The 14,084-nt window shown below is 47.4% G+C and overlaps 1 protein-coding gene across 1 annotated transcript in view; it reads right to left on the reverse strand.

The window, feature by feature from the left end:
* Positions 1–1,354: 1,354 nt before the first annotated feature.
* The window catches only part of Fam117a (family with sequence similarity 117 member A), a 43,713-nt gene continuing 30,983 nt past the window's right edge, over positions 1,355–14,084 (reverse strand). The window contains exons 3-8 of the mRNA XM_008838321.3: positions 9,815–9,910; positions 7,958–8,068; positions 7,384–7,518; positions 5,750–5,951; positions 4,453–4,603; positions 1,355–2,540 (exon numbers count right to left, since the gene is read on the reverse strand). Coding sequence (XP_008836543.1) covers positions 2,240–2,540; positions 4,453–4,603; positions 5,750–5,951; positions 7,384–7,518; positions 7,958–8,068; positions 9,815–9,910 — 996 coding nt within the window. The 3' untranslated portion in view covers positions 1,355–2,239. The remainder of the gene's footprint in view (positions 2,541–4,452; positions 4,604–5,749; positions 5,952–7,383; positions 7,519–7,957; positions 8,069–9,814; positions 9,911–14,084) is intronic.

Below are 14,084 nucleotides of genomic sequence, written 5' to 3' on the forward strand. Positions count from 1 at the left end.
CCACACCCATCGCTGGGGACCTGACTCACTAAGACTTTGGGGACAAGCCAGACATCTTTCAGGGGGTGGGAGGACTAAGGAGATAGGGTCTGTCCCCATTCTGTCTTGTTTTGGGGAGAGGGATCTCCCACGCAGTTACTCAGTTGCCCCTTGGCTTACTTCCAGGGAACCAAACAGCAGCTGGGTGGGAGACGTGAGTTCCAGTTCCAGTTCTGCCTATTTACCAACTGGGACCTTAAACAATTTGACTGGGGTCAAGTTTCCTCATGTGAAATCAATGGCAATCTAATAAGCACCAGCCGTGAAGTGAAATGTCAGGGTTCCAATTCTAGCTCCCCCACTTGGTAAGTCCTTTGGGAAGTGATTCAATCCTTTCGACCTTCTCTCATTCACAGTAGGACTTACCATATTTCTCTCATCTGATGGTTGTCATATTGCCAATGATATTTCATGTAAAGCACCAAACATGGTATCTGGTGCTTACCAAACCCATGAATGGTAGTTGGGGTAGCCTGGGTTGCAAGTCTGTCCAGAGGTCTTCTGAGCTAGATATAATTTTACCCATTATGACTGCCCTTAGGTTGTAAAGTTTCCACCCAATAGAATAGAAATAATTGTGTCTTTTGTGGAAATGCTTTATACATTCAATGCACTATCAGAATGTTGGGATGGTTATCCCACTTTTCCCCAAGAGCCTAAGAGCTCTTACAGTGCAGTGCTGGACTACACTGAAAGAAAGGACAAGAGCAGCTTCTTTGTTCTCTCCAGGGCTGCACACTATGGTGTGGGAATTCACTGAGATGTAGGTGTGGGAGCTAAAACATCCTTATAGCTGTCCCAGGAGAGTCCACCTGAATGCTATTCCCTGGTCTCATCCCTTGCCAGGGCAGGGAGTACCCACAAGGTCAAACTGTCTTTCCTTGGTCATCTTCATGTCCTGTCTTCACCAATGAGCCCCCCCCCCGTTTTTTTGGTCTTTTTGAGACAGGGTCCCCCTGTAGCCCCAGCTGACCTGGAACTCGCTATGTAGACCAGGCCGAGCTTGAACTCACAGAGATTCGCCTGCCTCTGCCTCCCAAGTGCTGGGATTAAAGGTGTGCACCACCAAGCCCAGCCCCCCAACAACTCTTATATCCACTTGTGGGACGTCATGCTGTCTCTACTTGAAACAGACCTCAGGTGTGTTATTGCATCCTTGTGAAGGGTCCCCAGTAAAACCCATCCATACAGCATCTAGACCCACAGCATTGTGTTGTAAATGGAAGCTGCATCTTTTGAAGACAAGATGGAGTGATCTTATAATACCTTCCGTCTCCACCCCACTCCTACCCCAAATATAAAACAAAACCCAAGCTGCTGGGAATACTTATTTATTTGGTCTATTAACAAGATCTGCAAAAAACAACCTCTAAACACAAGATAAGAAAACTCGAACATTAACATTCTTCTTCAATTTTGTGTAAGCTCTGCAGTACGGAAAATATACAAACTTCAAACAGCTGCAAAAATAGTGTCTTTGGGAGAAAATAGAGTTTCTACATCAATATAAGAAAAATAGGCATTTTTCTAATCCAGCCCAGTTCTGGGGCACGTGGAGGATATGGAACCAGTACATGCCACCTGGAGGTATGCCAGCTCTCCCTCTTCCCTATCACCCACTTAGGACTGGGCTGCTACTTAAGACAATCTTTAGTCAGGGTGAAAGTGAGATGAAATGCCACTTGGGAAAAACACATGGTTCCCCACCTAGCCAACAGTTGAATTGGTCAAGTGTTCTGGCCCAAGGGCCACTTTGGTCAGCTCCTCTAGGAGAGAGGCATGGGGATGGACTAGCTATCTTCTGGTCTGCTCTTCTGTATCTCTGGAGGTGGAGAGGGAAGGAAGTCTGTGGCATCCCCTTCTCTCAGTCACAGCCAACTTATTTCATGACAAGTCATTTGGACTCACACCCTGGGGCAGGGGACTCAAGATCTTCCCACAAGTGAGGGGAGCAGCAGGTACACAGGTGCGAGTTGTGAGCTGCCGAACTGCTAGTGGAGAAGGCGGGTCCCCTCCCTTTTTGGGGGCTGGTGCTCACCACAAAGGACCTGGGGCTTTGACACAATAAATGAAAGTGCTCAAAAGCCAAGAGGGAAGGGCTCCTTCATTCCCCAGCTCAGGGAGCTAATGAGGAGCCTGCCACCAAGGCACTGGTCTCCACGGTAAAGTGTGTGTTTGTGTGTTTATGTGTGTCCCCCTCTCAGACCACCAAGGAGCTCTGGAAAAGCACAGACTCTTCTGATGGTGGGGTGCGTTGCCATGGCTCAAATGGCAATGGCGAGGTCTTGGAAGCCTCTGGATCCTTCCGAGGCAGTGCCCTGGGGCTGGCAGGGGGAAGAGGTGAGCCAGGGCTGGAGGGACAGTTACGGAAGATGAAACCCATGCTGGGGAAGAGGGGCTTCATCATGCTGACAGGGCAGAAGGCTGAGCCGGTTGGGTTGAAATGGACTTTGTTCTTGTCAGGACAGGAAGTCAAGAAAGTCAGGTCAGGACCTGGGGACCTGGAGGATGGAGAGAGACACAGACACACAAGCACAGAGAGAAACAGTCAGGGAGAGAGGGTGACAGATTGTGTCAGCCAGGTGGTCAGGCAGCTGGGTCCCTGCTCCAAGAGGACAGTAACTTGGACAACTTGAAAAGCTCTCCAGCTTTTCAGGTCCCTCGGTTCTCATTGATGCTGCCATGGTTTTTCAGTGTTGGGGTTGCTGGGGTTCTCAATCTAGCAGGTCTCTACCACTGAACTACACCCTGGGCCTATCCACTATTTTTCAACATGATTCAACAGGAGGGCTAATATTGTAACACTGTGATTCTATAAGAGGAGACTGAAACTTAGGGGCCTTTTCATGTGAAAGATTTCAACAGAAAATGGTGTTTCAGGGCAGATCACTAGTCTGAAAGCAGAGATCCAGGCACAGTGACCTTCTGTGATTCTAAGCCTAAAGCAGGGCTCTCAGCCTTAGCCCTGCTGACATCTAGGGTTCAGTGATTCCCTGCTGCAGGGACTAGGGTACAGAGGCACTGCCCTGTACATCACAGGGCATTTATCAGTATCTCTGGACTTTACCAACTAGATGCCAGCAGTTCTATGTCCCCCATCTCCCTAGTTATGACAACTAAAAGTATCTCTTAGGCTGGGATGTAGCTACATGGTAGAACATTTACCTAGAAATTGCAAGGGTCTGTTCTATTCCCCAGTATAGGGAAGAAAAAAAAATCACTGTATACAAGGAATTTGCAGTAGGAAAGTTGGTAAAATGAATGAAGCCCAGGAGATCTTAGGAGATAACTGATAAATACCATTCCTCTTAAAGGATTAATGCAGAGTAAGGGGCCAGATAAGATGACAGTGTGCCCGCTGTGGCCTCACAGTCTATGACAGAATGAGGGTCGGCCATTGCCTTATTTCCATCTGCGTTTACAGTGTGGAGTAAGTGAGGCCAGAAAAGCCCAGTATGCATAAACCATGGGAACTGGTCTCTTCCCTCCATAAATGCCTCAGAGGACCAGGGGCTTGAGGATCTCCAGGCAGCAGCAGTAACAGTAATAAAGCCCTGCTAGTAGTAGTTTTTTTTTCCCAGAATGCCTACTGCCATAGGTCGTCTTTTCCCTCAGTTGAGATACAAATAAGTGCCCTCAATGCCCGAAACCCAGACCCAGCCAAATCTTCACTCCCACATCATGACTAAACTTCATGGCTGCCATCGAAACCACAACTCCCAGTGTGAATCTATCTAGATGAATAGGAAGCTACAAGAGAAAATGTAACAAGCTCTCCAAGGCCCACAAGGGAGATGGGGTGGTCTTTGGAAAGGCTGTACTCCAACCTCCACTGATGGGAGGGGACTAGAAAAAGATCAGCAGATGGCTTCTGAACTATCCAATAGGGTTTGAGAATATTCCATAATTCTTTCTTGCAAGAATTAGAGTTTTCTATCTGAAAGTTTGCAACACTGGAACCAATACAGCCAGGGGTAAAGGACTACTGGTACGTTCATTCTGTTTCTGTTTCTCTCGCCCCCTCTGTCCTCTGTCTCTTTCTTTCTCTCCTCCCTGCCATTATGGTCTAGCAAATCCTCACACCTTCCCTAGAGATGGGAAAAAAAATAAGAGGAACAAAGGGCTTAGGTTTCAGATCTCTTCCCCTTCCAGCTCCTCCTGCGCTTGTGGCTGGCATGTGGGCAGAGAGCAGGTTTCTATGGAGATAATGATAAGCAAAGATGTAAGTGCTCAGAGTAGGTAATGTCAACAAGTTTTATCATGGAAAATCTGCAAGACTGATCATCTGAGGTTGACAACACCTCTAGACAGAAGAGAGTATAAGACTGAAGAAGGGCCTGTCAGGTGGGATGACACAGCACTTACCCTCAATGCTGTGCCCCCTTCTATGCCCCATTCATGGGATGTACTCACGTGGCCTCTTCGAACACTCGTACTCGCTCACAGCCTTCTGGGGGCTCCCGTTTGAAGACGTAGCTGTGATTGGGCCGAGGGGAGGCAGCAAAGGCAAGGACTGGAGATGGGCTGCCATCTTCTAGGAAGGTTGGGTGGCCTGGAGAGGAGGCTGCAAATAGAGGACTAAGTCAGTGGAGACAAAGGAAAGCCTCTGCTTTCCTCAGCTCAAGCCTTCTGTGTAGAGACCAGGTGGCTCTGCTAATCAGGCTGGTGTGCTTCACATTCTACACGATTGAGGGCTGGGGGGCGGGGGGAGGGGCTCAGTTGTAGGGTACTTGCTAAGCAAGTATGGGGCCTTGGGTCCTATCTCCAGCACCATCACCAAAGGAAAAAAGCAGTTGACTTCATCTTCTATCAATCCTGTACTCCCAGGAGCCTGGATCTCCAGATTTTAAAGGAACCTACTTGTCATCCCTCTGCCTTCTCCTGAGAGTAATGCACTCCCAGCTCGGAGCACCACAGCTTCCTCCCCTCCATATTCTAGAAAAGCTAGCCCTCCTTGCAAGGAATGCTCCTGTACCAACTCATGAAGCAACCTTGACTCAACCCCACCCAGAGGATAAAATTCCTCTCTTTTCCATCCTGTGATTATACTTGGCCTGGGTTGCAAATATTGACTTTATCTGTTTCTCTCACACTTACGCCTCCTCTGTTTACTTCCCTATGTGTACTGCTGGATCAGGCTCTTGCCCAGCCCACCTCATGGGTTACTGTGAGCATCAAATCAGTGGTGTGGGTAACAGTGCTTTCTAACAAAGGGCCTTAGTAGGATTCCTGCCTTACTCTCAGTGAACAGTCAAGGCACAAAAGAAACTGGGGATTCGGAGTCAGAAAGCTGAGGTGTCAGTCTTGGTCAAACTGTAAGACTTTGAGTAAGGGACCATACTTTGTTACTTCATTTATAATTGCTTTGAAGCCCTTTCGGACATGAGAAGAGTGGACCCCTAGACAGAGATGCCCTGCTTTAACCTTGGTACTCTGAACCTCAGCCAAAAAACAGGGATGGGAAAAGCTGCACTTTTGGATCCCAGTAAAGAGTCAGTAAAAGTATAGGTACAGAGACTTTCTATATAAACTACAAGTCAGAATGTGCTGCAAAGGGCCATTATTATCACTGGTATGGCATGCAGAATGATGACTCACAAAGAGATTCTGGTTGCTCTGTAACAATGCCAGGCCTAGAACTGCTTCGAAGCAAAGTGGAGTCCCTCCTGTAGCCCAGAGCCAGCTCTAGCGCCTCGGCTCCACAACTTACCTTTGTCACTGGGGACAGATGCCAGCTCCTCGGTGGCACCCCGGTGCTCCTCATGGCTGAACTGGCCAGAAGGCTGGGGGGATCCCAGGGGCATGGAGGGAGAGCTGGCCAAGTTCCCTGGCTCCAGGAAGAGGAAGGGATGGTCACAGATGCCATTCTGAGGAGGAGCTGGGGCCCGGTGACCATCAGGGACCTCAAGAATCTAATGAGGAAGAAGAGATTCAGTCCTGGACCTTCTCTGGCCTGTGACATGGGTCTTTCCTCTCAGCCTGGCGAACAGAACACCACTTCCTCAAGCCATTTGTTTCCTGACCTATGCTCAGTCTAGGAGAAACAACCCTGTTTCTCCCATAGTACTTTGTTCTTTTCCCTCATGGCACTGTCAGTCCAATGTACAGTCATGTTCATTTGTGTGATGTTATCAGCAACCTTCTGTGTTCCAGGCCCTTGGGACACAAAGGTGATTGATGTACACAGGGTGACACGCCAGATGCCAGGTACCAGAATACTACACAAGTTATAAAGACATCTCAAAAAAACCAAACAAGTTATAAGGACAAGTATGCAGATGGTTACCATAGATTAAGTATTGATCACTCCCTTTTTTAAACATTTGATAGTATTTGGGACCCCAGGGCACTAAGTTGTATGCATGTGTTTGGGTACATATGAAATCCTGCATATGTCCAATTTAAAAATCAGCCAGTAGGTAAATAGTAAACTAACGTCTCTGCCCATTAGAATTATGTTCATACTGCCCAACTGGCATTCCCTAATTGTGCCGTGTCAGTATAAAACTTGCTCGGAACTGCAGAAAAGGTAGCATGTAATTCTGCCTGGGAGTAGGCAGGGAGAAGGCTATACTTGGCAACTGGGCATGAAGATGGATGCGTGTCACCAGATGGAGACAGATGGAGGGAAGTAGTGACCTGAAAGCAAGGTGGCATGAGCTGAGGCACAGGCCAGTGATGTTGTCCACAACTCGGGGGCCAGTGAGCTGGCAGTTTCCTTCAGCTGGGAACCCTCTTGTCTGCCCATGGGTGATGGTTAAGTTTGACTGCCAACTTTATGGGAGCTAGAATCACCATGAAAACCATCTCTGGGTATATCTGTGAGGGATTACCTAAATTAGGTTAATTGAGGTAGGAAGACCCACCTTTAATGTGGGTAGTACCATTCCATAAGCAGTGGTCCCAGACTGAATAAAAAGTAGAAAGCGAACTGAGCATAAGCATTCCTTGCTCTCTGCATCCTGACTGCGGATACAATGTGAGCAGCTGCCTCAAGGTCTGGCCACCATGACTTCTCCACTATGATGGATTGTACCCTGGAACTGTGAGCCCAAATGAACCTTTCCTTCCTTAAGTTGCTTTTGTCAGGTTCTTTGTCACACCACCAAGACAAGTAACTAATGTGCCCATCCCCACCACAAGGCCTTTCCCAGTTGCACCTACCCGCCCTGCTGTTCCTGTGTCCACATGACACAAATGAACTGCATTTGTGATTTCTGGAAGGCAGGCATTTATATGCCCTTGCTTACAGAGCTACAGCCTGAAAGGCCCCAGAGAATGACACTGCTAACTGCTCTCATGCAGGCACAGCCTATCAGCACACTCAGGACAGCCACCACTCACCCTCAGCAGCTCCTCTTCACCCTGCTCCTTCACAAACACCTCCTCCAGCTCCTGGTTGAGCCCTTCCAGGCTCCTGTGTAGGCAGGGGCTAAGTCGCAGGACAGGGGACCCTGGGGGGAAGCTGGGAAGGGACACCTGAGGAGAGACAAATGAAGCAGTTACAGAAAGCCCCTACCAAACCCTGTCTAGTTATCAGTTATGACTAGGAATGATGGCCATGTCCACAAAGCATGAGCAAGTAAACAAAGGATGAACTAGGTAAAGCTGCAGATTCCAACAGGTCCATTCAATGGGGTTTTCTCTTGGAGCCATAACTTTGAGATTCCTGCAGTATGCTTTTAGAGTCACTGTCTAAATTGCACAAAGATGAGGGTAGAGGAGAAAGGCAATGAGAAAAGCAAGAGGCTCTTCCAATGTCACTCAGACAAGTCCAATTTTGGACGAAAACTTTCCCTGGCTATCCATGTAGCCACAAAAACACATAGTGTGGCTCAGTGCTGGAAGGCCAGAGAGAACTTTACGCATCAGGGAAGTCTGCCATGAAGGTCAGGGGGGATCAGGGGGGAGAGCATACCTTTGCTGCTCCCCGCACAGCATGGTCTCCCTGGACAGGGGAGCCTCGCTCTTTCTCCTTTCCACTGCGGCTCAGCTTCGTCCTCTGCAGCTGTTGTTTCAACTTGCTGATCTAGTAGCCAAAGACACAGAGGAGAAAGGAAGGTAAGACAAAGCACAAGTACACTGGTCCCTGTTTCTAGGGGTGGCCCTTGCCACAGGTCCATGATAGATAAAAGGAACGTGGAAGTCAATCTTCATTTCAAAACAGCTTAGTGATACTGAAACCATGAAGATCAGTCCTCATCCGAACTAGATACCTTACTATTACTTACTATTATTTAATTTTTTAATTATTTTATTTTATGTATATGAATGTATCACTTGCATGTAAGTAGGTACACACATGTCATGCAATGCCCTTGGAGGTCAGAAGAGGGCATTGGATCCTCTGGAACTGGAGTTATAGACAGTTGTTAGCTGCCACATGAGCCACCTGTAATCTGAAGGCAGTGTTTCAGAGTGTGAATAGTACTTCATTCCTCAAAGGATATTTTCAAGTATCCCAAAGGCTCTGAGACCAAGAAGGATGGAAATATCTTCCCCATTTTAAGATTTTATTTAGTTTTATGTGTATGAGTGTTTTGCCTGCATGTATGTGCACATGTGTGTGCAGTCCCCACAGAGGCCAGAAGGCGGCACAAGATCCCCTAGAACCGGTGCTAATAGACCACTGTAAGCCATCAGGTGGGTGCTGGGAACCAAACCTGGGTTCTCTACAAGTGCTCTTAATCACTGAGTAATCTCTCTAGCCTCCCCCCGCTTTTTTTTTGTTTTTTCTCTCTGTAGCCCCAGCTGTCCTGGAACTCACTATGTTGACCAGGCTGGCCGCAAACTCACAAAAGTTTGGGGCCAGCCTAGGCTGTATAGCAATACCTTGTCTCAAAAAAAAAAATCAGATAATTTTGAATATTATTCCAGTCATACCTCTAATTCTGGGCCTTTGTAACCTGAGTGGGATGCTGCCTACTGCCATAAAACTTGTGAAGATAGCCAAGAAGAAAATGTTTTTTAATTTCAGTGCTGGGAACTGAACCTAGGGCCTCATGCATGCTAGACAACTGCTCTACTACTGAGCTGCATCTCCCAGCCCAAGAATGTGCTTTTGAACATGACTACCACCCTAACTGTGCAAAATCTGTTTACTCTGATGTTCAAGAATTGTTTACATTTCTACTTATCTTTATCCTTGCAGTATCACTTCACATTTTATCTCTGCTCTAAACATCAAGAAGAACAGAAACAACTTTCCTCTAGGAAGGGGCAACAATAAGTCCTACTAAGTTATCGCTCTCTTTGGAGCTGCCATGTGACAGGTCAGAAGGAGCTGGTTTGGAAACTTTAGAATTCTAGCCTATTGCTTTCTCTCCTCAGTCTCAATGGTTCCAGCCAGCCCTCTTAGGGCAAAGAGAGGGCCAAGACCAAGCATTCAGGAACCCAGGATTATTTTTCCCTTCTTTTAAAAGACTAGCTGTATGATAGTTAAATAGTAAATAAGGTTGGCTTGTTCCCTGTCTTCTTTCAGTCTCTGAATTACTCATCTGAGTCCAACTTTAAAGCAAACTGAGACAAACATTTTGTTTGTCTCCCTGACTCCCCAGAGACAACATGCTGGAAGCATCAGCTGCCACTGTCTCTAGCAAGAGGGTCTGCACTCCTAACACCAAGCCACTGGGAGGCACTGGGAGTCAATGCTGAAGAGCCATCCCCTCAGAAGGAGGCTGGCAGGAGGAGGCACGAGACACTGAAAGCATAGCTGTCCCCAGGGCAGAGCTAGTGCTAGGAGATGGAAGAGAGGTTGCAGAGAGAGGGCAGTTACCTCTTTTCGGTGGTCTGTGCTGCCCCAGGATGCCGAGCGCTTGTGCATGCAGGAGCTGACGCACTCACCTTCTGGCTCTTGCCAGGACAGGGGCGTCTGTAGAAAGACATATAGTGAGACAGAGCAGCTCCGCAGCAGGCCCAGGAAGCAGCCACAGGGTTTCCTGAGCAGAGCTGATGGCCTGTGAAGCCTCCTCACATCTGTTCATCAACCTTGTGGGCACACCCAGCTTGCTTTGATTCTTCCAGGCAGAAGAAACACCTGCATAGCCTCATCTGGATTTACAACCTCCAGGAAACCTTCCACAAGGTCCAACAAGGCTGACCTCGCCCCTCTTTTATGATTTAAGTTATGTGTTCAGTGCCAGTGATAGAATCCAGGACCTTGCATATGCCAGGCCAGGGTTCTACCACAGAGCTACATCTTCATCCACTCTTTTGTCACTTGCATACAAGTATTATTGCCTCAGTCAGTCCAGGTGCACCTCAGTGGTGAGGCCAATGACTGTCCCTCTCCCAACCAGCTTCAGAAGAGCACAGGCCCAGGGAAGTCCTGCATCCTTTATTCTTTCCCTCTGCCCAGGTGCCTGGGAGCCCATGGAAAACAAGTCATCAGACAGGACCTCCCATGAGAAAACAGGAGAAAGGTCTCCACAGGTGCCCCCAATGAAGCACGAGGCTCCTGTGTAGCATGATGCCACAAGCTTGTTCTGTCACACAGAGGGAGTGCTGAGGACCCCAAACTCCTCTGAATGAGCAAGAATTCTGAACCCAGCACTGATCTGACCCCTTGGTCTACTCATATCTCCTCCTCATGGGCCTTCCTTGCCTCTCATAGGGAACTCCTTTCTACTTGTCACCCTTCCCCCACCCTCTCCTCCGATTCTTGAACACAAAAGACCTAAGATGGATAGACCCCCCCAAAGCAGAAGCTGTTGACTCCAACTGGCCAAGATTCCTCCCCACCATCACCATCCTACTTCCATTCCAAGGGAGGGGCCGAGGGGAACACTCCAGTGGGACCAGCTCCTCTCTGACTACTGTGCACAGATTGCCAAAAACACAAGGGCCTGGGAACCATCTCCTCCAAGAGATCTGCTGACCTCCCCCAGAGGCTGCTGCAAACAGAGAGGGGGAGGATCAGTAGGGAAAACACGACTCTTCACCACCCAACAGCTGCTAACAGAAGCTCGCAGGGCAGTCTGAGCCGGGATTGTGAAAGCAGACTGCCATATGCGACAGCTGCATGCAGAAAGGCCACTGTGTACTGGGTCCCTGGCACTTCCTGTCTGCAGCTGCCCAGGAGTAAGACCTTTACCAGGCTGTGAAATATGCCCAGGGTTAGACAAATGCCCTAACTTCCTGAACTTCCTGTCCTAACTCTGGCACCACCAGGGAGAACATTCTCAGATCCCACTCCTACCATTCCTCCTTTAGCAAAAGGGCAGCTAGAAGTGTGTGCCCCAGAGCGCTCAGATGATGCTGGTCCTTAAATCTCTGTAAAGCAAGGAGCTGTGTCAGACCTCAGAAGAACTGCTACACACACTGATAGAGAGGGAAAAGCCCATTTCTCCCTGGCTACTGGGTCTCTGTAGACACACCCATGTCCTTTTCTGGTGTGCCTAAGCCAAGCCTGTAGACTGCCAGAGCTGCAAGCATAGCTGAGTCCCATACATTCCTGTCACCTCTGAAATGTGGCAAAAACCACGGAGTTGGGGTGGCAAAAACCAAAGGGGATGATGCTCACTTCCTCCAGGAAGAAACTGTGGTCACAGGTGGGCAGTGAGAACAAGGAGAAACAGCCTCAATCAAGCTGCCACTGGCTTCTAAAACCTTTAAAATTTTCAAATACCTTCTGAGATATGTGAGGGGGTGAAGGAGATGTGTGGGCCGGCACAGGATGGAGGAAGGATGCAAAAGTCAATGCAGCTGGGGTCATCCCCTCTCCTAATGTTTTCCCACCTTTCTCTTCTCAGCCACGCCTTCCCCAACTACTGCCACTCTGTGTATATGTAAAGGGCATCACCTTGTCTCAACATCTACCCCTACCATAGGCATCACCATGTCATCCTTCATCCCAGGGGCTCTCTGTCCTGCATAGGTAACCCCAACTCCATCTCCTTTTTAATTTTTTTTTAACCTCACCCACTGACTTCTAAGCCTGGTCTCCTCATTTAAGATGGTCCACCTTACAGTCGTCCCCAGCCTTGTCATCGGGGAGCCTGTCTCACCTTCCTTACCTTGTGCTGGTTGTTCTTTGCTCTTTCTCCTCTGTGCAGAAGGGTTTAGAGCATGCATTACTCAGGCACTCAGTGAAGAGTCCCTGAATGCATATGGTGGGACAGAAATTGTTCCATGTGTTGGTGACACAATAGTCATAGAACAACAAAAATCTTTGACCTCTGAGTTTACATTTTAATTGGGGATCAGTTTAAAGAGTGATATGGGGGTCGCTAAAGGGATGGCTCAGGGGTTAAGAGCACTTGCTGCTCTTGCAGAAGACTTGGGCTTGGTTCCTAGGATCCACAATAGGCAGCTCACAACTGCCTCTAACTCAGTTCTAGGATCTGGCACCCTCTTCTGTCCTCTGTGGGGATCTGCATGGACTTGGTACATATATGGACTAGCAAGCACATACATGTAAAAACAAATTTATAAAAAAAAATTTAAGGGGCTGGAGAGATGGCTCAGTGATTAACACTGACTGTTCTCGCAGAACCCAGGTTCAAATTCCAGCACCCATATAGCAGCTAACAACTGTCTGTAACTTCAGTCCCAGGGGATCTGACAGCCTCTTCTGACCTCCATGGGCATTGCATGACATGGGTGCACTTACTTACATGCAGGCAATACACAAATACACATAAAATAAAAATAATAAAATATTTTTTAAAAGATGAACTTCCATGTTTTAGAAAGTCAAATAGAAATGCTCTCTAAGACAAAGTTGGCTGCACTTGTGAAACATAAAAATAATAAACAAAATAAATAAATAAAAATAAAAAACAGTAATAATAAATTTCAGAGTGACGGGCTAAAGAGAACAATAAAGCACAGAGAGACCCTGTCTCAAAAAAAAAGACACACAAAAAAAGAGAACAATAAAGCAAACAAGGCAACAAGAACGTTGGGCAGGAGGATGAGATCTGAATCACCAGTAAAATCCTCATTGGCCAGGCAACTTCCGAACAAAGTGGAAAGGAGGTGAAGGAGTGAGCTGCCTGGATCTCTGAGGTAGGAGTGATCCAGATAGAAGGAACAGCAAATGGGAAAAACCACAGGCAAGGCAAGTCTAGTATGTTTAAGACTCCTGAGATGGACCAGACACACAGGAGGCAGAGGCAGGCGGATCTCCATGAGATCAAGGCCAGCCTGATCTATATAGCAAGATCCAGGCCAGTTGGGGCTACAGGGAGACCTATCTCAAGAAACAAAAACAAAAGACTCCTGAGATAGTCAGCAGGGTGGGAACAGAGTGAGGTAGGAACAGAGGTATAGAAGAGGCCAGGTCAGTAAGTGTCACACACTGGAAATCTAAGTAGTATCTGTCAGTGGACAATTTTTATTTTCTATTTTATGTTTTTGGGAATTTTCCAAGCAGTTTCTTATGCTTCCTAATCCCTACTGGCTATATTAGTATTGAATCTTCTCATTATAAAATGACACATACCCACTGTAAAATATCAGAAAATTATGATGCAAAAGCAAGTGTAAATGGTGAATTATGAAGTGTCAACTCAGTGGGGGTATGTAAGAACATGAAATGGTTTTATTTTTTTCTAACCAGTCCTTCAACCATATCCTGAATCCCCTAAAATAAATAAATGGGAGAGGGGATAAACATGAAAACCACCCCCTGCAAAGATATCAGAAACCTATAAATGCTACCTTATGGGACAAAGATTTTGCAGATACAACTAAGGATCTTGAGATAGGAAGAGTATTCTTGGATTCCTGAGTTTGCCCCTAAAGGCCATTAACAAGTATCCTTGCAAGAGAAGGGCTAATGGAGATAGTGCACATGTGGAAAAGGATAAAGCAGTATGACTACACAGCAAAGACTGGAGTGAGGTTGCTACAAACCAAGGCCAGCAGACACTATAGGCTGGAAGAGGCAAAGAGAACTTCCCAGCAACGTCCTGAGCCAGGTATGGTAGCATTTACTTGTAGTCCCAGCACTGGGGAAGTTGAGGTAGTAGGATTCCTATTTCAAGGCCAGCCTGGGTTACACAGTGAGTTAAAGGTCAATCTGGGTTACACAGTAAGGATCT

This window comes from Nannospalax galili, unplaced genomic scaffold, assembly GCF_000622305.1.
Source record: "Nannospalax galili isolate Female #2095 unplaced genomic scaffold, S.galili_v1.0 scaffold95, whole genome shotgun sequence".
Lineage (NCBI taxonomy): Eukaryota > Metazoa > Chordata > Mammalia > Rodentia > Spalacidae > Nannospalax > Nannospalax galili.